This window comes from Arvicanthis niloticus, chromosome 4 (assembly GCF_011762505.2).
Source record: "Arvicanthis niloticus isolate mArvNil1 chromosome 4, mArvNil1.pat.X, whole genome shotgun sequence".
Taxonomy (NCBI): domain Eukaryota; kingdom Metazoa; phylum Chordata; class Mammalia; order Rodentia; family Muridae; genus Arvicanthis; species Arvicanthis niloticus.
This window is the reverse complement of record NC_047661.1, coordinates 101,273,739-101,297,324: the sequence shown is the minus strand read 5'-3', so window position 1 is coordinate 101,297,324 and position 23,586 is coordinate 101,273,739. Positions and strand designations below refer to the sequence as shown.

The 23,586-nt window shown below is 40.4% G+C and overlaps 1 protein-coding gene across 4 annotated transcripts in view; it reads left to right on the top strand.

The window, feature by feature from the left end:
* Window positions 1-23,586, top strand: part of Ndst3 (N-deacetylase and N-sulfotransferase 3) — a 163,163-nt gene that overhangs the window by 6,656 nt on the left and 132,921 nt on the right. For 3 of the 4 annotated variants that reach the window (XR_013110117.1, XM_076933214.1, XM_076933215.1), the window contains exon 1: window positions 9,687-10,800. Coding sequence is in view for 3 of the 4 variants with exons in the window: in XM_076933214.1 (XP_076789329.1) it covers window positions 9,820-10,800 (981 nt within the window). In the remaining variant the exon portion in view is untranslated. Of the gene's footprint in view, window positions 1-9,663; window positions 10,801-23,586 lie in introns of those variants that run through there. The other variant, XM_034501345.2, reaches the window with a different exon arrangement.

The window sequence follows — 23,586 nt, the reverse complement described above, 5'->3', positions numbered from 1 at the left end:
ATGAACCAGAAGTACAACATGGAGATAAAGAGCATTTCAGGCTGCTGTGAAGCAACCTGGTATTTTAAAGGGAAACTTACAAGTGTGTGCTTATGGGGAAGTGAGAAATGGGGATGCTGTAAGGGGAGAGAAGGTCCTTAAGATAGGAAGTAAACTACACTAAATTGTTTCATGATGCCCCTTAAATTGACCAGATTCACTAGGACCCGGGTGGGGGGGGAGGGAGAGGGAGAGGGAGAGGGAGAGGGAGAGGGAGAGGGAGAGGGAGAGGGAGAGGGAGAGGGAGAGGGAGAGGGAGAGGGAGAGGGAGAGGGAGAGGGAGAGGGAGAGGGAGAGGGAGAGGGGAGACTATAAATAATAAAGACTTCAGAGAGTCACTCTCAGAGATGATAAGCTTCAGAGAATTCTTTTAAACAAACACAGCCCCTTGGAAGAAGCAGAGACCAGGAAAGCTACCTAGAAAAATAAAAAAACAAAGATGAGCTGAACTTCTTGGAAGAGTCTTGGACAAATTGAGCCACCTAGAATGGACGGACACGCTACAACATGTTGAGCCGACTTCTGGTTGTGCAGTGTGGTCCAGGTTGCTGGCCTTGCTGATCTGTTACATACACTGGGGTGGGCTTTGGTGATGCAGCTGCCTTTGAGTCATTTCTTCTCCTGTAAGTGACACCTCATCCATATTCCTATAAGTAACCCAGTAAAATCCATTGGTTCGCCAAGCAGAACTTGGATGGTATATTCTGTGTCATCAGTTTCCTATCTAGGGTGAGTAGACATTTGTTCATGTTTCCCCAGGAAAAGACATCATACAACATAGAGGATGACAAAAATCAATTTTGAATGAGTTGAGTCTGCTTTCGAATGGCTCAATTCGAGCCAACTGGCTACACAGTTGATGTGCCTTGATGTTGCTATTTTATCAAATTTCTAGTTAGTTTGAAGAACTCAAACATATGGATGTCTGGGATTCATATAAGCATTCGGAATTTATTGGAGAGTAGATGGAAAAACCATGGAACTTGTGAGTCATGGAAGGAAAGACAGAGAGGATAGAAAGAAGCCATGGATCTGGGATGCCTCTGATGGAACCTCTTCCTTTGCTTGGAAGCCATTGCAACTCTCTAGGGGTTGTCATCTGTGCACCATACAACTCCACTCAAGGCAAAATTACACACACACACACACACACACACACACACACACACCCTTTGCAGTTTCTCACTGTACTTTCATTACCAGGCATTTTTTTCTCATGGTTAATTTCTATAACAACCTCTGGAATAATTAAAATAGGATGGTTTTGTTTATTCATCTTCTGTGTGTCAGATGCTATTCTAAGAGAGTTTAATGATTTATACTGCGGTTTCTTAACTCATTGGCGATGACGTCATATGGGACTGAGGAAACAGACTGTGGGCTTGTGAAAAATTCAACAGTAGTAAGAGGTTTCTGAATGGTCAGTGACCACAGGTTAGCTCATAATCAAACATGTGATAAAGCTGAGGTGTATCTGGTGGTGCTAGCCCAGGCTGGATCATGAAGCTTCAGTGCAGCCTTGGTTCTGAACAAGCAGCAGGCAGTAGCAGCAGGCAGTACAGGCAGGGTCCACGGTAATGGAGCTTGCTAGAAATGCTTCAGCTCAAGTTTAAGAGCATACCTACAAGGCTTTTCACCCTTAAATTCAATGTTTAACTCCAGAAAACAGACTAAATATTTTTCTGATGCTATTCCTTAGCATGTAACAATAACTTAATATTTCTTTGTATTTTATAATGTTGGATTTTTGAAAATTGCTGTTTGACTCACTGACTTGAGCTTCATGAAAAAAGTTGTTAAATTAATTTTCACTTAAGAATAGAACATAATTTCCAACAATTTCTGAAATAGCTCTAAACATACCTCTGCTATTTTGTTGCTATGTATTTATGCAAAGCAGTGTTCTCAGCATTGATGATCATAAAATCAAAGCATTAATCCACGCTGAAAAGCTGAAGATGCTGCACATCAATCTCATTAGTATGCAAATTTCCTTCGATTTTTAACAAATGACAAAATTATAAATGTCTGTATATTTTTTATATATCACAGAAGTGTTTTAAATTATGTTTTGTTAGCAATAAATATTGAATTTGTATATCTACTTCATATACCCATATGCCCAGGGTCACATAATATTTCTTAAATGAGAAAAGGTTATGAGAGAAAAAGTTTAAAAAGTCTTGTTTAATATCATTATCATTTTAAAGCCCTAGGTATTAAGTGCCTGGGAGAGTTATAGCTCACTGCCTCCCTAGTCACGGTAGCTGAGGATTGCAATCAGTCTAGACGTGTGGTACATATACACAATGGAATTTTATCCAGCTGTTAAGGAAAAACGAAAATTTCAAGAAACCAAACAAAAATGGAAACCATCATGTTAAGTGATATAACAGCCAAGGCTGAGAAAGACAGAGAGCGTATGTTCTCTCCCGTATGTAGGTACTAAGCTCTCGTAAGTATTTATGTGGATGGGAGTGGGAGGAAATGTGAATGGTCAGAAACCAGAACCACCCATGAGACTGATGAAAACGAGGCTTTAAGGGAAGACAACAGAACAAAAGTAAGGAGAAATACTGGGAACATAAGAGTATATAGCAGGAAACGGGTGGATAAGGAAAAGGGATGGGGCATCATAATCCAGCTAAATGAAATATACGTGAAAGTGCCATATGAAAACTTGTTGTAAATTAATTTAAAAATTAACATGAAAGATTGAAAACAAACTCTAGGATGTAGCAATCATGATATCACAGATTCCATGTGAGGGAGCTACATCTAAATAGTGTCTCCCTCATGTTCACTTCCTGCGTGCCTCTAGCAAGGGAGGAAGGTGATGCTGTTGTCTCTTTGGTGCAGGCTGTCAGTTCATCATGTACTAGCTGGGACATCTCCAGCCAGTTGCTCAGTCTCTAGGGAGTCAGCACAAGGTCTGCACAGGCCAATTGCTCTGAATGCCTGTGAGGCTATTGGTCCTCCTTCCTTGGTGACACTTCCTTCAGTGTAGCCTGTAGGAGATCTGTAAAACTGCCATCTTTCCTGTTCCTGTGTTTATTCACAATACTGCCTACGTGGTTTGTTTCTTCAAACTTAATATATATGTTGTTATGTAATTCATCCTTTCCTCATCCTAAAATGACTGGGAAGCCATAAATTCTGCAGTGCTGATGGAGACCCCAACAGGCTGGCTCTCGTTAGCATAGAGCCCCTGAATAGGAAATGCCTATAATTTTGTAAATATATTTGTAAGAGCAGTTCAGAAATACAGCACCATTGTATAAAGTGTTTACGTGTTGGTCTTGATTTTTTAAAAGTTTTCTGTGAAAAGTTCATTGGAGATAACAAGAACCCTTTGCCCTTGGGAATGTCAGCCTAATGTGGAACAGTCACACTGAGCAAATAGTTTTACTAACAATATTTTAGCAAGATTCACAATGAAGGTTCAAGTGGGGATGATCTGACCTAAAGGGGAAAAGGATAGAGATGGGGTTTTACTGAGGAACTGGGTTCATGTAGCTTGTTGAGATGTCAATGTCTGTCTTGAGACAACTACTTGATAGCAATTACTCTGCCTGCCTGCCTGCCTGCCTGCCTGCCTGCCTGCCTGCCTGCCTGCCTGCCTGCCTGCCTGCCTCTGAAATGAATACTTTTTCAGATTGTCCAAGCTATGTGCTTACTGACACCTTCAGCTTTTAATCCTCAAGTCTGCTACACCTCAACTCCAACCATAACTTCTGCTTTCCTCCCAAGAGTTTCAATTCCATTCTCCCTGATAGCCGCCATAATCTGGACTCATAGTTGCTTCTCATGGAATCACTGCCAGCAGCTCTTAGCTAGCTTGATCCTGACTCTCTAAATATCTTTACTCTGTACTATTTAGCATAGTCTGTCTTTTCACTATTGTATATCCACTGTCTAAGTTAGGATTTTATTGCTGTGGAGCGACACCATGGCCACAGCAACTCTTATAAAAGAAAACATTTATTTGGGGCTGGCTTACAGTTCAAAGGTTTAGTCCATTGTATTGTTGTGGTGGAAAACATGGGGGTGTTCAGCAGACATGATGCTAGGGAGGTAGCTGAGAGTTTTACATCTGCATCCACAGGCAGCAGGGAGAGAGAGTGACACTAGATCTGACTTGAGCTTCTGAGATCCCTAGCCCACCTCTAGTGACACACTCCAACAGGGCCACACTTCCTAACAGTGTACCCCTATAGCCTCTGGGGGTCATTTTTATCCAAACCACCACAGACTGCCACACTAATTGCTTGTGCACCCTGTTTTTTGGATGACTTTTTGTTCAACTATGTCTAAGTCTATTTCCTAGTTGAAAGACATTCATTAATCAGCTGTAGCTTTCAAGTTAAGTTGTATTTCCAATTTTATCACAGTATGTTGTGTCATGGAATTAGTTTATTCTTGCTCTGGAACAACTACATTATCATCATTAGATTTCTTAGCCTAGACAGAGATTTTCCTGACATGACCTCTCCATCCTCACACGGATACCTTCGCCCCTGTACTGGATGTTCCTTAGGCTCTGTGGCTCTTGGGAACTGTCACTGACTTTCCCACATCTTATTAATATGGCACAGTGTTGGCTCTTTCCTATCATAAATCATAACTTACCATGCGTGACATGGTATTAGTTATTGTTTCACAGGTCTTGTTGTCAGCAAAGCCATCTTTATAGATCTGTGAATAGTTTCTAATTTCAGTTCTCTGCTGTCTTCAGCAATGACTACAGCACTAATCTCAAATTCGTTTTTCAGTAATTACCTCATGGCTGATTGCAGAGCGATTTCTGGGTGGGCTTCTTTTTGTGGGTGAAGATTTATCTCTACCATGCATTATTATGTTGGATTTATCACACACCTGCTAGGGTGTCATGCTTACATTTGCTCGCTCAACATTCAGTAAAGCAGACATCGAATCCGGCAATTTTTAGCAACTATAATCATTAATAGTCATGGATAACCTTAAAAGATACATTATGGCATTAGCATAAAGTAAAAGTGTCTAATAAACCTACAGCATAATGAGCCATTGAATTCAATAAATTCTACCAACAGCCACTGAGCTTATTCTGTGCTGGGCACAGGGGTGCAATGATAAATAAATGAGGCCTTAATTCTCCTTTTTTAGAGCCTCATCCCAATGAGAAGGATGATTTACAGCAAAAAAATTTAATTATTATGGTAGGAAACACAAGGGAGAGGACTTTTTCATGAACATGTGTTAACTACTGGGCCTTGGCAAGTTTGAAAAATCAGGAAATTTGACAGAATTGTGTGGCCAAGTTAGTTTCCAGAGCTTCACTGTCCTAGGGGTGCCTCATCCACAACTGACTCGGAAGTTGAGTCTTTGCCTTTGCCCACATCATGTCCTGAAAGAGGCGGGAAACCATAGTTTAGTTTTCACGACTAGAAGAAAAAGGGAACAGGAAGAAGCTCCTTATGAGTCTACAGTGAGACTTAAGTTGGCCATGGGCAAATGAGGCATTTATTTTTAGAAGATTTTCATAGAAGCTAGGCGTGCTAGTTAATGCTTACAATCTCAGCAGTGGAGAGACCAAGGAGGGAGAATTTAGAGTCCTAAACTTCCAGAACAACCTGGCCACACATTGAGATCCTGTCTTTAAAAAAATAATAGTAATGGTTTACAGAAAGCAAGAAAACTATTATGTGTCCATGTTAAACTAACTACTACCCTTGCAAATGTACAATAGGATAACTTTTGATATCTGAAGGAATTTGGGGGAAATTTATGGAAAAGGGATGACTTAGGCATTCTATATCTACTGAATTCAGTGAAACAGGGCCCGGTTGTCCGGCTTCAGGACTTGCCAGTCCCTGTCACTGGCATCAGCGGTGTGCACTCAGTTGTCTTTTGAATACTTTTATCTCATTTTTCTACTTTCCATTCCTCACCTCTACCCAATAGTATGCCTACTCATATCATTTTCTTTTTGTGTTTATTTTTTATTGAATATTTTATTTACGTTTCAGATGTTATTTCCTTTCCCCACCCCCCCTCCAGAAACAAAGTATTCCATCCCTCCTCTCCTGCTTCTATGAGGATGTGCCCTCACCCACCCACTCCCACCTCCCCACCCTCAAGTTCCCTCTGTTCACACTGGGTCATCCAGCCTTCACAGGACCAAGGACCTCCTCTCCCACCTATGCCCCACAAGGCCATCCTCCTCTACATATTCACCTGCAGCCATGGATCCCTCCCTATGTGCTCCTAGGCTGGTGGCTTAGACCCAGGGAGCTCTGGTTGGTTGGTATTGTTGCTCTCCCCATGGGGCCACAAACCCTTTCAGCTCCTAGCTGTGAGCATCCACTTCTGTAAATGTCAGGCTCTGGCAGACCTCTAAGGAGACAGCTATATCAGGCTCCTGTCAGCATGCACTTGCTGGCATCCACATCAGCATCTGCCTTTGGTGACTGCACACGGGATAAATACCCAGGTGGAGCAGTCTCTGGACAGCCCCTCCTTCAGTTTCTTTCCTACACTTTGTCTCCATATTTGCTCCCATGAGTATTTTGTTACTCCTTCTAAGGACTGAAGCACCCACACTTTGATCGTCCTTCTTCATGAGCTTCATGTGGTCTGTGAGTTGTACCTCAGATATTGAGTACTTTTGGGCTAATATCCACTTATCAGTGAGTAAATACCATGTGTATTCTTTTGTGATTGGGTTACCTCACTCAGGATAATATTTTCTAGTTCCATCCATTTACCTAAGAATTTCTTGAATTCATTATTTTTAATAGCTGAGTAATACTCCATTGTGTAAATGTGCCACATTTTCTGTATCCATTCCTCTGTTGAAGGACATCTGGGTCCTTTCCAGCTTCTGGCTATTATAAATAAGGCTGCTAGGAACATAGTGGAGCATGTGTCCTTGTTATATGTTGGATATATATATATATGAAGATATATATATATCTTCTGGGTATATGCCCAGGAGTGGTATAGCTGGGTCCTCAGGTAATGCTATGTCCAATTTTCTGAGGAACTGCCAGACTGATTTCCAGAGTGATTGTATCAGCTTGCAATCCCACCAGCAATGGAGGAGTGTTCCCCATTCTCCATGCTCTTGTCAGTCTCTGCTATCACCTGTTTTTTATCTTAGCCATTCTGACTGGTGTGAGATGGAATCTCACGGTTGTTTTGATCTGCATTTCCCTGATGACTAAGGATGCTGAACATTTCTCTAGGTGCTTCTCAGCCATTTGAGTTTCTTCAGGTGAAAAAATTTTTTTAGCTCTGTACCCCATTTTTAATAGGGTTATTTGGTTGTCTGGAGTCTAATTTCTTTTTTTTAATTTTTTAAAATTTTATTATTTTTTTAATCAAACCGTGATTTTTACTTTTTCACACAGGGGTTATAAACACAAAATGGCAGGATATGGGGAAGGGGATGATGCAGGGGCATAGGTGTGCAGGGGGAGTACAAACATCTTCCAGAACAGAGTATCAGCTGGGTGAAGGTTTAGGGAACATGTCACTATGACTCTGTCTATGAATCACTTGTCCTTATCTAAGCTGGTACTATCCACCAAGGTTACCTATCCACAAGGTCTATGGCTATTAGTTCTTATCCAGGCTGGTAAATTTCCACCAAAGCTGCCTGTTTACAATATCTTTTAGCTATCTGTTTCAGTGTTTTTCCACAGAGATCAAGGCTTTGTGTTCGCAGGCTGACTTAGGCCTATGGCTGATTTTAGGCCTTTAGTGTATAAGCAAGGCTGCCCCTGACATCTCCTCCCTTTGGAGTCTAATTTCTTGAGTTCTTTGTATATATTGGATATCAGCCCACTATCGGATGTAGGATTGGTAAAGATCTTTTCCCAACTGTTGGTTGCCATTTTGTCCTATTGACAGTGTCCTTTGCCTTACAGAATCTTTGCAATTTTATGAGGTCAATTCTTGATCTTAGAGCATAAGCCATTGTTTTTCTGCTCAGGAACTTTTCCCCTGTCCCAAGTATTCGAGGTTCTTCCCCACCTTCTCTTCTATTAGTTTCAGTGTATCGTATCATTTTCTAAAACCCTAGCTTCTGCCCAAGTCTTCTACTCCAGACATTTTGCAGACTCTACCCCCACTTGCCATGGTCTCTTTCCTTTCTCATCTTGTTACATCCATTCACCTCTAAACCACAACCACATGTCAGCACTATAGGCACTGTCTCCTCCTCAGATTTTAGAAGCTTTTTAAATTATTTAATACTTTGAACCAGTATATTTTAAATAGAAAGATAGTTACCTCATAAATATTTGAATGAATGACACTGTTGCCTAAGTATCTGGGTAATAAACTGCAATATGTAATTTATAGGACAAACATCAAAAATATCTAGTGTTTACACGCCAAAATGAGTTATTAATAAAGATATATATCTTTGTATATATAATAAACATAAATTATTCAAATTCTGGTTTGCTGCTTATTTCATAAATAAATATTACAGAATTTTAACCCTCTGATTTATCCTGGCTTCATCATTCTATCTGAACATTACAAGATGGAAATACTGCAATTAAGAAACACAGGACCAGCCCTAAGTGTTCTGTAGCCATCAAATTCAGGATTTCCCACCATGGCTGGACCCATGGCCATCTGTGAGCTCACCATGAAGACAATGACAAGACTTCCCTTAAATTTTTTCATTCCCCATGAAGTGCCAGGACCTCAAGACCCTACCAAACATGTGCTCTACAAACACCTATGTTTCCCTGTTTATTTTTCAAAGTGAAAGAATTTTCAAAGGTTGCTAAGACTTGAAACTATTGGAGCAGAAAGCATTTTGTGGCACCACAACTGTTTTGGTTACATTTGTAACGTATGTTTATAGTACTCTTGACGTAATTACTGGGCTCAGAAAGCAGAAACTGACCTCACTGAAGCAACTGAGCAGGGCTGCTGTGGTATGCATACCTGCTGCAACCTGAATCACTCCAGACCCAAAGGAGCCTAGGAAGCTTTTCACTCCTCTGTATATGGAGTCATTTCTCGATATAATTGTTAAAGTATTTTAAAACTATAATCTAAAATAATTGACCACATCATGGGCCATCTTTGCATGTACAAAGGATTTTTTCTAACAAAAGCAACTACTGTAGAATAATTTCTCAAATGAATTCTTGAGGTACAGTGACAAATTTCAGCACATTAAGAAATTTCTGGAAAAGAAAAAGAACACAGTCGTAATTTTGGCAATTAATGAGATATGTCCACACTTTGTAAACCCTCGGGACATGTCACTCAACATGTACAGTTTGAATATACGCTGCCAGACATGTGTCTGCATGACAGGAACTTACATCTCAGCTACTGACAGAACTTGATGCAAAGCTTGGTGAACTCAGGTCCTTGTCAGTCCAATCACTTGTGCTGTTAGGGACAGTGACTCTGTATTGAGTGGAGCCCTCTTCTTCATTCCTTCCCTCACATGTGCTCCTCCACAACTCTAAGAAGAAAGCAAGGGTTTCTAGTGTAACTTATACCAACTGATGTACTAATGATCTGTCATGGAAGGTAGCCACCACAATAAATCTCATTCATTTTGACCCCAAAATCATCTTATGCTCTGCCCTGTTTTGCTCTATTTTTCAGACTGTGTTTCCTGTGAGTCCAGATGTACGATCCAGATGTGCTGCAATGGTGACATAAACTGTTGACTGAGTCTAGGAGCGTGCCTAAAACTCCATCCCTCCTTCTAATTTTTTTTAATGGTGCTTCTATTGGAATAGTTAACGACGTGCATCCACCATGAGTTTTATCATGAAACCTCACAGACACTTTCAAAGAACACTGATTCTGCTTGCCACCTTTTGTATGGTAAGCATCATTATATCTGCTTACTACCTGTACAGCGGCTACAAACAGGAAAGTGAAGTCTCCAGTCGGGCTTCGGAAGTGGACTGTGGTGACCTCCAGCACATACCATCCAGGCTGATGGAGGTGAGGAGGACAATGATTTCTGATGCTTCGAGGACAGACCCCACAGTCCTGGTGTTTGTGGAGAGCCAGTACTCATCCCTTGGTCAAGACATCATTATGATGCTAGAATCCATCCGGTTCCATTATCACACTGAAATCGCTCCTGGAAAAGGAGATCTCCCGGCGCTAACAGACAACGTGAAAGGCAAATATGTTCTCATTATATATGAGAATATTCTAAAGTATATAAACATGGACTCTTGGAATAGAAGCCTCTTAGATAAATACTGTATAGAGTATGGTGTGGGAATCATTGGATTCCACAAAACCAGTGAGAAAAACCTACAGAGCTTTCAGTTCAGAGGCTTCCCCTTTTCCATAAGTGGAAACCTGGCGGTAAAAGATTGCTGTATTAATCCTCACTCCCCACTCCTTCGCTTGACCAAATCCTCCAAGCTGGACAGAGGTTCTTTACCTGGAACTGACTGGACAGTTTTTCAGATTAACCACTCCACCTACCAGCCAGTAATATTTGCCAAAGTTAAGACGCCAGAAAACCTTTCTCCTCCCATCTCTAAACATGCATTTTATGCCACAATCATACACGACCTGGGGCTTCATGATGGGATCCAGCGAGTTCTTTTTGGCAACAACTTGAACTTTTGGCTGCACAAGCTCATCTTCATAGATGCCATCTCCTTCTTGTCGGGGAAGAGGCTGACACTGTCCTTGGACAGGTACATCCTTGTGGACATTGATGACATATTTGTGGGGAAGGAGGGCACGAGGATGAACACCAATGATGTGAAGGTAAGGCCCTGTTATCTTAGAGTTCCTCAGTTGACTGCATCCCTGAGATAGGAACTTTCTTGTCTTCTGTAGGACAGAGTTTTCCCAGACATGGGACTTCTGTTTGACTGAGAAAATCTGGGAGAAACTAGGGTAACTGGTTACTCTCATCATACATCACCTAAGTTTCTAATACACTTCTATCTGAATCAGGGGGAAAATGATGGTTGTACTAAAATATCAAGTGCAGTGAGATCCAGATCTATATGTATGTATGACTGCAAAACAGAAATCATTTTTGCTTAGTTGCTTTCTAGAAACTATCCTCTTAAAAAACAAAGACCTCCATTAAAATATGAAGTCAGTGGATTTTCAGAAATTTTAGATCACAAGGAACAAATTCAGATATTTTTGAAAGTCTAGCATGAGGTTCATTTTACTAGCCATGGAAAACCATGACCTGACCACAGAGGTGGGTTTGTTCACACGGAAACATAAGGTCTTAGCTTCTCTGTAGAACGTGTCTGGCACTCATGTGATGCTACCGTAATGTACTGCATATAAATTGCATCCATTTCTCACTGTGTAAAACTATTTCCATTTTTTTTTAAAAAAAAAAGGAGTATTTAGTGCTACATAGACAACTAGTTATTTAACAATAAGAAAAAGTTGAAATCATCTGCATTCATGTTACTTTTCTGTTTAAAAACAGGACTCTATCTTGGTTACTTTGTTATATTGATTTCTCATGAAAAGGAGAGACATTGGATACATAGTGTTTATTCTTTACACCTTTAGCCATCTAATAGAATATCTAGAACTAAATCAGTTATCAGAGATATTATTTGGGGGAGATATCTCAGTAGGTAAATGCAAATGACCTGAGTCCCATCCCTTAGAACTTCCTGGTGACAGAAGAGATCCAGGTCCCACAAGTATACCTATGACTTCCACACATGTGCACATTCAGACATAAAAACAAATTAATATATAGAATTTTGTATTAAAAGATCTCTAGACAATTGCATCACTTTTAGACCACTAAGTTTCTAACAAATAATATTAGTTACACATTTATTTGTTAAATATTATTTATTTAATATTAAATATTTATCACAACATTTAAAAAAGTATCAATGCCAGATGGAATGCTTGATACTATAGGAGAGTGTGAAAACTGAGAAAGAAGACACTTGCATATTAATGGGTGTGGTTTCTAATTAGTTAATCAATTATATTCATTAGATTATGTTTAAATGCACATTGAAGATTTTGCAATTTATTTTTGAAAGTATAGATAAGTTAAAACCAAACTGGTTGACTAAGCATGTATTGTTATTTAGAGACTACAATAGTATTTAATTCTTCATTTTTTATTTCCAACTACTGTGATAAAAATGTAATATATGTATGTGTGTGTATATATATATATGATATAAAACTTTTTAAAACTTCCAAAACTACACTGTTAAGACATTTTTAAAGTGTGCTAAGTAAACTTCTGTGTTCCAATGCAACCTTCTATGTCACCTAATATCAGAACAAAGTGCTTTTTCATCTGTCATGGTGGTGTTTGCCTATGACCACAACACTACAGAAAATGGGGCAATAGGATCACAAGTTACAGGTTAGCCTGGGCTATCCAGGCAGACTATGTCTCAAAAAACTAGTACCTTTTTTCTTTATGGTTAACTTGCATTTTAGGGACACTGAGTATATTAAAAAGAAATATAGCATGTGTACTTTATGGTTTCATCATAGTTACAGGGGATTACATTTGCTAAACTCCCTAAATGTTTTGTGGGGGGGTTGTTTGTTTGTTTGTGTTTTCTGTTTCTTGGGGTTTAGGGTGGCTTTGGAATTGCTTTATTTGGGTATAGAAACAGAGTTCATCACTACTTTACTGTATATTTACATACACAATTCACAGAACACAGTACAATTCCTTATGGCTGAAAGAAAAGTACTTTACCATACACCCTTCACAGAACACAGTACAATGTGCATGCCTGTGTGTTACTCTCTATGCTAATAATCAGAAGAGAGTTTCATTTAGTGTTCCCATGTACAGTTAGCTTTAAATATCTTAGGTAGTAAACATGTGTTTTTAAGAAGGCAGCAAGAACAGAACGTTTCTTAAATAGAGTTTGTGTGACCACATCTTCAAATTGCATGTAATAAGCTCTACTTTGAAATTGCTTTATTTTGGTATGTGACCTACATGTTTTTAAAAATATATTTTAGACTATTGAGTTTTAAACTGCTTCTAAACTGCATATGTTTCAAAATCCTAATTCCTTGCAGATAGTTATGCAAAATACATAAACATTTAGTCATTTATTCATGTATTAGCTACTGTTCTTGTAGCTGTGGCAAAGTGTCCAACAAAAGCACTTCACGTAAGGAAAGAAAAGATAATTTTGCCTCACCATGTGAAAGCCAAGTTCATCATGGGATGGTTGGCATCAGGACTAAGGGAGCAGGTCACAGTCCATCCACACTCAGGAAGTGGAAAAATATGAACGGTGGTGATAAGACAGTGTCATCTTTGTTATTTAGTCTTGGACACAGTTTATGGAATGGTGCATTCACATTTAGAGTCTTCCCACCTCAGTGAATCCAATCTAAAGCCTTTCTCACAGACATGCCCAGAGCCTTGTCTCATAGGTAAGTCTAGATGCTCTCAAGTTGAAATGTATGCATATTTTTTTAGTTCTAAGCGTGTACAAGATTAGGCACTTTGGAAGCTTGTCTATCTGTCTAGCACTTGGTGTGTTCACATCACTTCAAATACCAGACATACATACAATGATAAAGTTGACGGAGCAGGGTTGCGGGGATAAGCAGTATCTCAGTCAGGGTTCCTATTGCTATGAGGAAACACCATTGCCAAAAGCAATTTGGGAAGAAAGGGGCTTGTTTCGTTCTATACCTTGTAGTCTACCATCCAGAGAACTCCCAGCAGGCACCTGAAAGCAGGAACTGATGCGGAGGCCATGAAAAAGTGCTGCCTACTTGTTCCTAGTGGCTTGCTCAGCCTGCTTTTTCATAGAACCAAGGACCACCCTCTGCCCATGAGTGGCACGACCCCTAATAGGCTGAGCACTCCAGTATCAATTACTAGCTGAGAAAATGAATTACAGATTTGCCTACAGGCCAATATCTCTAAATTGAGAGTTTCTCTTCCTAGATAACTCTAACTTCTGTCAAGTTGGCATTCAACTAGCCAAGACAAGCTGATAGAGTGCTTGCAATATGGTAAGGGGAAGGAGTCACTGTGGTCTTGTGTAAAACTTGCTGTGGAAAGCACAATAGTAAAACGCCATTCCCCAGAAACTAGTGTTTAGGAAAAGCTAGAAGGCAAAGCTAGAACAATGTCATGATATTAATCCAAACAAAGGTAGAAATTTCCTGAAACTAGGAAATGGGAATGAGAGTGGAGACATGAGAGTTAATTTAAAAGTTCTCCAGGAGATACCAAGCAACATAGTGACTGGTTAAATGGAGATGAAAGATTACAATCAGGAATGGCATTTGAATTTTTATCACTGGTGAGCAGTTGTAGGAACTAGCAACAAGGTGGAGTAAGAGGATGGTAGAAGGAGCCACATGATGTCTTCAGGTTGCATCTCCCCACTGTTGGGCATTTTGGATAATGTCATCCCCATTGGGTCCTGGGAACCTCTCACATCCCTGGTGTCTAGGACTATCTAGTGGTCCTTCCCAGCCCCATCCTCCACCCCACACTGCTACATATTTCTATTTATTCTCCTGGCCCTCTGGGCTTCTTTCATGTCTCCCCTCATACATGATCCTGCCCCCTTCTTCCTCCCCCTCCCCTCTCCTACCCAGATCCCTCCCTCTGCCTCCTGTGATTATTTTATTCCCCCTTCTAAGTGGTATTAAAGCATCCATACTTGAGCCTTTCTTTGTGTTAAGCTTCATATGATCTGTGAGTTATATCATGGGTATTCTGAACTTTTTGGTTAATATCCACTTATCAGTGAGTACATACCATGTATGTTCTTTTGTGTCTGGGTTAGCTCACTCAGGATGATATTTTCTTTTTCCATTCATTTGCCTGCAAAACTCAGGATGTCCTTGTTCTTGATAGCTGAGTAGTATTCCATTGTATAAATAAACCATACTTTCTGTATCCATTCTTCTGTGTGGAACATCTAGGTTGTTTCCAGCTTCTGGCCATCACAAATAAGGCCGCTATGAACCTAGTGGAACACTTGCCCCTGTGGCATGGTGGGGTATCTTTTGGGTATATTTCCAAGAGTGGTATTGCTGAGTCTTCAGGTAGAACTATTTCCTATTTTCTAAGGAACCACTAGCTTGTTTTCCAGAGTGGTTGTACCAGTTTGCAGTCCCACCATCAATGGAGGACTATTCCTCTTTCTCCACATCCTCACCAGCAGCTGCTGTCTCCTAAGTTGTTTTTTTTTTTTAAGTTTTTATCTATTTTATTTTTTTCTTTTATTGGATATTTTTTTATTTACATTTCAAATGTTATCCCCTTTCCAGGTCTCCAGAACTACCTATCCCATTCCCCCTCTTTCTGACTTTCCACCACCCACCCACCCACCCACTCCTGCCTTCCTGCCCTGGCATTCCCTTATGCTGGAGCATCAAACCCCCTCAGGCCCAAGAGCCACTCCTCCCTCTTATGTCTGACAAGGCCATCCTCTGCAACATACATGCCCAGGGCCATGGGTCCCTCCATGTGCACTCTTTGGTTGGTGGTCCAGTCCACAGGAGCTTCGGGGGGGCCTGGCCGGTTGACACTGTTACTCCCACCATGGAGCTGCAAACCCTGTCAGCTCCTTAAGTCCCTTCTCCAACTCCTCCATTGAGGACCCTGCACTCAGTCCAATATTTGACTTTGAGCATCCACCTCTTTATTTGTCAGGCTCTGGCAGAGCCTCTCAGTCTCCTAGGTTTTTGATCTTAAGGACTCTGATTGGTATAAGGTGGAATCCCGGGGTCATTATGATTTGCATTTCCATGATTACTAAGAATGTTGAACATTCTAACACTTAAATTATATGTTTTAACTACTCGATGTTTGTAGGAAAAATATGACTGGGGAACCCAGGGTTCCTCCTGCCATACTGTGGATAGTTGTCTGGGAATGCTCTGGGTTCCTCCAGCTGGAAGTTGGGCCCAGCTGCTCATTAACTAAAAGCCTCTCCACGGTTCCTCATGGCTCCTCACGGAGGCGCGGCCCCAACACACAAGGAAGTCCTTGGGTTTCCAAAACCGGTTTATTGACATGGCGGATGGTGTATGGATCTGGATGCATACCCCATAAAACCCAGGATCGACCTGAGTTAAATAGGGAGGGGAAGAGGGGGGAGGGGCTGGGGAGAAATGTTTAATAGGCTCCACCCTCTGGCCTTCAGTTACCTTATTAGTATGTAAATCTCTCTAGGGCCTGGATCATGCCCTCCACCTGTGTACGTGACTGAAGGGTGAAGGTGGAGACCTTGTGTTAGGCCCGACACATGTGTACATGGGAATGCATGTGTCTTCATGGGTTGTGTGCATGCCTTTGTCATGGGACAACTTACAGAAGCTCTCTCCTTTTACCATGTGGGTCCAGAGAGTTGAACTAAGGTTGCCATACTTGGAAGCAAGTGCCTTCGCCCCCTGAGTCGTCAACTCCCATTTTAGTGGAGCAGCCACCATGATGCCTTCATTGTATCATTTAGATCATGTCCCTTCTTTACTCAGACCACTTTAGTGACTGCTAGTCTCACCCAGAACAGCCAGAGTTCCTACAGTCTTATACCCTTTATCTTTCTGATCTCGCATCCTCCGGTTTGCCTTTTTGGTGTGGCACTTTACTAAAATGCAGCCCTCGAGGAGCAGTGCTTCCTCATCTCTTTTGCTCACGGAAGTATCCCCATCATGTAAACACATACATGGGTCATGGTATTTGGTGTATGAATGAGATTTTGATAACTTCTTCAGAAACCAACAGGTATGATAGAGACGTGTAAGCTAGTATACCTGTGTCAAATGCCCATCAAAATTTCAGTGTTTTTTATCTGAGGTAAATCTTTTAGAAACTAATAAATGGCCTCACATGGTACAGAATGGCTGTCTTTATTTACCCTCTTCCTGAAGTGATAATTCGACTGTATTGAAATGTCTGTGTAGCAAGCAACTTCGTGTATATAATAGCTTTTCCTAATAGAAAAGCAAGGATCCCCTGCTTGTCACCTGACATCTGTGGAAGTAAAAATCACCCAATTCCCCTCCCCAAAATTATTGTATAATTGATAAAATGTTAGATGACTTATAACTATTACTACAAGCATATTCCTACTTTGGTGGAATATTTACTTCTAAATATGGTGTGAGACCACAATACATAAATAAATATATAAATAAATACATAAATAAAAATAAATCACTACCAATATCATTATATGTTTAAGGAGCCATAGTGTTCTACTAAATACATAGTTGTTTTAAGGAAATAAAATTAAAGAAATCCTTTTAACATAGGAAAATTAAGAGTTTATTTAACAAAGAAAAAATAACCTCATGCCTGTAATTTACATGTGCTTGGTTCTTTTCATTAAATTTGTTGCCACATTGCAAGACAGAAGGCATCCTTATGGTGATTAATATTAAAGAGTCATCTGCTATGCAAGGGCATTCCAAAAGAATGCATTATAAATGATTTAAGGAGGGCAGAATCCTGCCATAGAATGATCAATAATGTAGAAACAGTATTTGGTGGCTGGTTCTATGTTTTAAAGACTTTTTACTTTATTCTTTGAAATTTTCATACATATAAACAATAAGTCTTGGTCATAGCCACCCTTCTCTCTCCCTTAAAACTCCCCATGTCACACAGACACACAGAGACGTTAAGATGGACTGAGACTGAGCTCTCAGCTGCAGAAGCCCATGTCAATAATGCCCACTCAGAGCTTCCTCCACAACTTAAAATAAATGATTCTTGTCACTTTAAATTAAAAATTTGCAATATCAAAATCTAGAGAGCTGAGGAAGCCACGAGTGTGTATTTTCTGTCCTGAGTGAATGTATATTTCTAACGTGGGTACAGCCATGTCAGTGACACATAGTCTCAGACCCAGAAGAAAATGATAAAGCCTTCCCTTCTGGTCTGTGTGTGGATGTTAACAGTACGTGTTGATTTTCTGTATTGCTGCATATGAAGCAGCTCTTCACAAAGCAAAGATGAGGTACTTTAACAAAAGAATATTCTTCCCTTAGGCTGGCATATCAGAAATTATTTTCACTTATTTCTCTAATAAAAAAGAGAATTAAGTTTCTTTACTTTCCAATTATTTCTCCTGTTACTTCACAGAGTGTAAGGTAAAACTGTGCATTCTTAATTCAATTTTAACCTTTTACACTGATATCCTCAGTATTAAACTGATATTTTAAACTCATAAACATGAGGATAAAACTTCATGAAAGTTCCTATAAATTGTGTTTAAGAGCCTCATTAATATAAAGGGGAAAGACAAGAGAACCTCTCGTCGATCGGGATCCTCAGCAGCCAGCACTAGATTCCTGAAGTGTGATCCGTAGACAGACAGGTAACCTCTGAAACCCATTCCTCAACCTCTGCAACAGTGAAACCAAAAAGAACAAAGTCACCTTTATTCAGGGATACAGTAAGAGTAGCAGTGATCCCACAAACCTGTGGGCTTCACCCATTAACTATCTCTACCCCTCTCTCTTCTTCTTCTGAGACTGGAACATTGAACATACCATAATATTCATTAATGGTGGTCTCAGTTCAGACTACACGACTCTTTAAATATTACTAGGGGAGCCCAGCACCAACAGACCTGAACAAGGTGATTATCTAGTGAACTAGAATGAGCGGAAACTGTCTTCTGAGAATCGGGATTCCCATATCCCTCCTTACGGTGAGCTTTGCCTGATGATGCTAAAGATAGGAATGTTCAGATGTGCTTGGTCTGCTTGATTTCACCTTGCAAGTCCTAGAATTCCAAAACACTCTGGTTTCCCAGCAGAACTTACTATATAACGCCATATGTCGTGGTGTGCATCCGGCCATTTTTAGTCTAATGTTTCACAAACTTACTTTTGTTCTGAAACAAACTTTCCAGACTCTTGCTCCTACCAATTCTGTGATCGTTCTGCCCTGCCCCCAATCTTGTAGTGCTTAACCATCTTCCTCTTGACTCCTGCATCTTATAGCATGCATAGCTAAGGTTGCTGACAGTGACCTGTGAGTAACCGCAAACAGTGGAATTAGTACAGTGCCCAATAGTAAACCAGACAGCAGCTAGTTTCCTGAGCCCTGGTCCTGCAGCAGCTGTTAGCCATGCCTCATGGACATGCCCCATGCCCATCTCATCCCCAGCTCTCATATCTTAGCCAAATTCTTTGCTTGTCTACCCAAGCTTCTTTTTGTGTAAAATAAAAATCACAGTAGCATCTATCTCAGCCATATACCTTAGAAATCAAAGAGGTAAAGATGTGAGAAGCATTTATAATAGTCTATAACCTGTGATGAAATTAAGTTAATTAATGCCTAGTAATATTAGATATTAACCAAGGGAAGCAGACCATAAGTTCTCTCTCATGTTTGGTAGGTTTGTGCTGTGTATAGATGTCCATATAATGAGATATACAGGTAGGGAAGTGTTCAAGTCTTGAGTAACAAAGAAAAGTCTCAAGAAAAGATATACATTGAGAACTAATTAGATTCTGGATGATATTTAAATTCCTAGCACTGGATGAAATCTAATATGAAAAGACAGTGGAGAAGAGGAAGGGAGGACCAAGCACTTACTGTTAAAGACATGGTCCACAACTACAGTAACAAAAGATGCTTGAGATTCTGAATCAAATGTGTTATTTTCAGGGAATATCCTCTTTCTGCATTACTTCAGGGAGGTCTTATTTGAAGCCAGAGATTCAAATAAGTCACAGCAGCTGTCCCTTTTGCATTTCACAGGTAACAATCCCATCCAGTTTAGGCTGTTCATGGTTAAGACTGACAAACTTTTTGTGTCTATCACAGTTTTACATAGACTCTCGATATAAATGGCTGTTGAGACAGTCACTTCAAGAAATAAAAGTCCAGTCCTTTCAGTGGCACCATAAGTACTAGCAACAAGAAATATAAATTACTTTGCCATAGGGAGGATGTTTTAATTAATTAAACTCGTTTTATTGGGAAATATATGTTATCCTTCATGGGGGAAATATGAATTTAGGCTCATAAAAAAACTTGCCTTTCCAGAACCCATATTTGTGTGCTGCACTAAGAAGAGGTCTTTAGACTTGGGTAAATAGTGCTTGTCTCAGATCTACACTACGTGATCCATACACAGGTGCTTGCCTCACTTGAATACATGCTTTCTCCTTTAAAACAGTTGACAATAATACCTACCTTACAAAACTGATGAGATCTACCTGCCATAAACAGAAGGCACACATGGGAGTTTCTTTATTTCTCCTGTGGTAAGATTTACATGTGTTCATCTGTTAAACTCATTGCATAGACCGTACCTGCATCTAGCACTGCAATGTGTGAATTAATTATTAGCATACATCCTGAGAAAGGTGTCTTTGTGCAGTCCCATCATCGTGTGAGCATTGCAGGCTGCCGTTATCCAATCCAAATGACCTAGCGTGATCTCTCTCTCGGCTTGCCTTCCTGATGGAGAGATGAAGTAAGGGTGAGATGTATGAGGCCACAGGCATGCTTTCTCACAGTAAAGGTTAGCAGAAAGGATGCACTGTAAAACAGTGATAGGTGACTGTATAGTAGACACAGGCTGGCTGCAGTCCTCTAGTGTTGTTAACAAGCATTGTGTCACACACATAATGTACATTCAGAGCAGCCCATGGGCGTGGCATCACCACAAGCATTGATGACCAGCTTTGTATTGCTACAGTGGTGCAGTGGCTGTCACTTCACCAGACAGTTTCATGCTTCCGCTCCACTGTAGTAGGAGGCCACCATCACATATGCAGTCTATTGCTTGACAGAGCCTCATAGTCTATTACCACATTACACTTACAGAATTAACCTTATTAAAGTGGTACACATGAGGAGAGTGTGAACATTGATAGTGTGTGTATGATCCATGAATACTAAAGGATACTGCACTTTTTACTTTTCTGTAAATGAAAACATATCACATATAACTGTCAGGATTTGTTACATAGTTATACCTTTTATTGCTTTTAAATAGGCTTAGAAATATTCACATGTGATGACTGTTTTGGCCTCATTATTCCCTGCCCCTACCAGAGGCTGAACTGTGTTAAGTGCATTTAAAGGGACAATGCCTCCTTGCTATATCCGTGTTAAGCTTCTATCTGTCTTTGCTTATCGGTGGTTGTCACAATTCATTAACCATGAAGTCCACCCTACACTAAATTAACCCTCCTTTCTCTACTTAATTTTCCAGATAAAAATTGCCCAGTTACAAGCCAACCAGTTGGCTTTCTGAAGATATAGATATGAAACAATTTGCCTCAGCATTAAACCTCAAAAGAATTTACTGGCTTCTGTGCATCTGACATCAATGCTCGTTTTTAAGCACACATATAAATCACACTGAGCACAGCATACCCATCTTCAGAAAGCCATTAGAATTTCGTGGTTTCAAGCAATATGGTGTTTTGCTTCCACATACGTGAGTTCCCATCACTCGATCTCAGGGATGATGATTTTTCCCACCTACATCCCTGAACCATTGCTTCAAATAGTCCCTTAAGTAAACAGTATCTTTCCCATGCTCAGGGTTGTTAATGAGCTTCCTTTCATCAGATAAAACAAGGTGTGAAGTCTGAGAATTCACATGCAGGCTATAACAGTCAGTCTGCTACTGTTTCTTAGGTCCTGGCAGGGGCCAGGGAGAACAGCGATGCCCTTCACAGGTCCTGGCAGGGGTCAAAGAGAACAGCAATACCCGTTACCATAATAGAGTGCCACACAGAGGGCTGTGTTATAGGAAGAAAAAAAAAAAGAAAAGAAAAGAAAAACGAACCTCTGAACTCTGAGAAGTCAAACGTTTTACAGTGAGCAGTAAACCTGAAGGATCCTTGAAAGGACATTGCAAAGTGGAAGTAGTTCCTGCTGCTGCTTACAAAGTAAGCAGAATCTCGGGAGCACAGTGGATGTCTTTCAGCAACACTGGAGCCTTTTCTTCTCGGATATGTTTAGTTCTTTAATGTTGTTAGCAGCGAGATGGTTCAGCGGGTAAAGACACTTGCTGCTAAGCCTTGTGACCTGAGTTCAATTACTGGGATCCATGTGGTGGAAGGATTTCCTTGATTTCTACACTTTCATAGATGTGTACGTGCAGACACACACAGAGACACACACACTAAATAAATGAATGTAACAATTTTTTGAAGACTGTATTCAGTGTGGGTTTTACAGATCGCATGGATGAGCACTACAAACATGTACTCCCCAAACCTAGTCTCTTACAAAATATCTTCAGCTCTTTCCTTTAGATTAAGGAAAATTCAGGGTTTAGTTTGTGTGTTTCCTCAGCCTTTGTGTGCCTCAGTCTCCTGAGACATTAAATAATCATTCTTCATTGGAGAAATGCTCAGTATATTATGAGGTCATTCACACAGAGACTTTCTCACAGATCCTGGCACATCCTGCATCCATTACAAATAAATGATCATTTTAATCAACTGGAGCCCTAAGTAAATTGTGATGAGTGATACTCAATACTTCCTTCATTAACTCACCTCCAAGCAGACCCAGTTCCAGACGAAACTTGGGAGCTCTGGCTAGCCTGGTAGTATAGAATCATTTTCAAGAAAGGTGATAAAGAAAATGATAGTTTTGCAAATTGTTTATGCACTTTAAGTTGATTATTTGATCTAGTCCCCTATATATTATTTCATTCATTATCAGTACCATTTTGTGTGTCTTGTGTGTGGATGTGTGTGGATGTGTGTGTGTGTGTGTGTGTGTGTGTGTGTGTGCATGTTTGCGGCGTGTGTGCTCATGTGTGTGCAGATGCATGTGCAGGTGTGTATGGTGGCCGGACACCAGTGTCAGGTGTCTTCCTCTGTCACTCTCCATTGTTGTATTTGTATCAGGGCCTTTTCCTGAATCTGGAGCTGCCCAGTGAGTCCCAGCAGTTTTTCTCTCTCTGATCATCCAGGCTGGAGTTACAAGAATCATACTTCCTGGCTTTTTAAGTGAATGCTAGACATCTGAACTCAGATCCTCCTCTCGCCCAATAAGCACTTCGCCCACAGGACCATTTCCCAGCCTGATATCAGCTTTTGATAAATAACTGTTTTAGAGATGATGGAGCTGAGGTTCACACATTGCCTAGGGCTGTGGTTTGTGAGTGGAGGGCTCAGGCTTTGTTCTTCTTTAGCTTTTACTTTCCTCAACTTGCTCTCACCTTCTACGCTGCCTGTGGGGTTGGACAGGAAAATCCTCTCAACTCTCCGTATTTCACTAGTGGTGGGAATAGAAGGTTCTTAGTGGGAACATCAATGAGGTATTCTTCCAGAGATGGTGCCTGCCTCTGCATCTTTGACTTTCTGTAATTTTGAGGAAAGTATGACATGGAGGTCAGAGGATACAAAGTAGCATATATGTGAGATGGAGGTCAGAGGATACAAAGTAATAGAGGCTAGTCATACTAGTCACAGAGGCTGATGACTAGTTCTTATGTGAACTCTCAACAACTGAGAATCACTGGGATGAGAGTCTCAAGTAATTGTCTTTATGGAGTTGGTCTGTTTGCATGTCTTGATTATTAATTGATCTAGAAAGACCCATTCTACGTC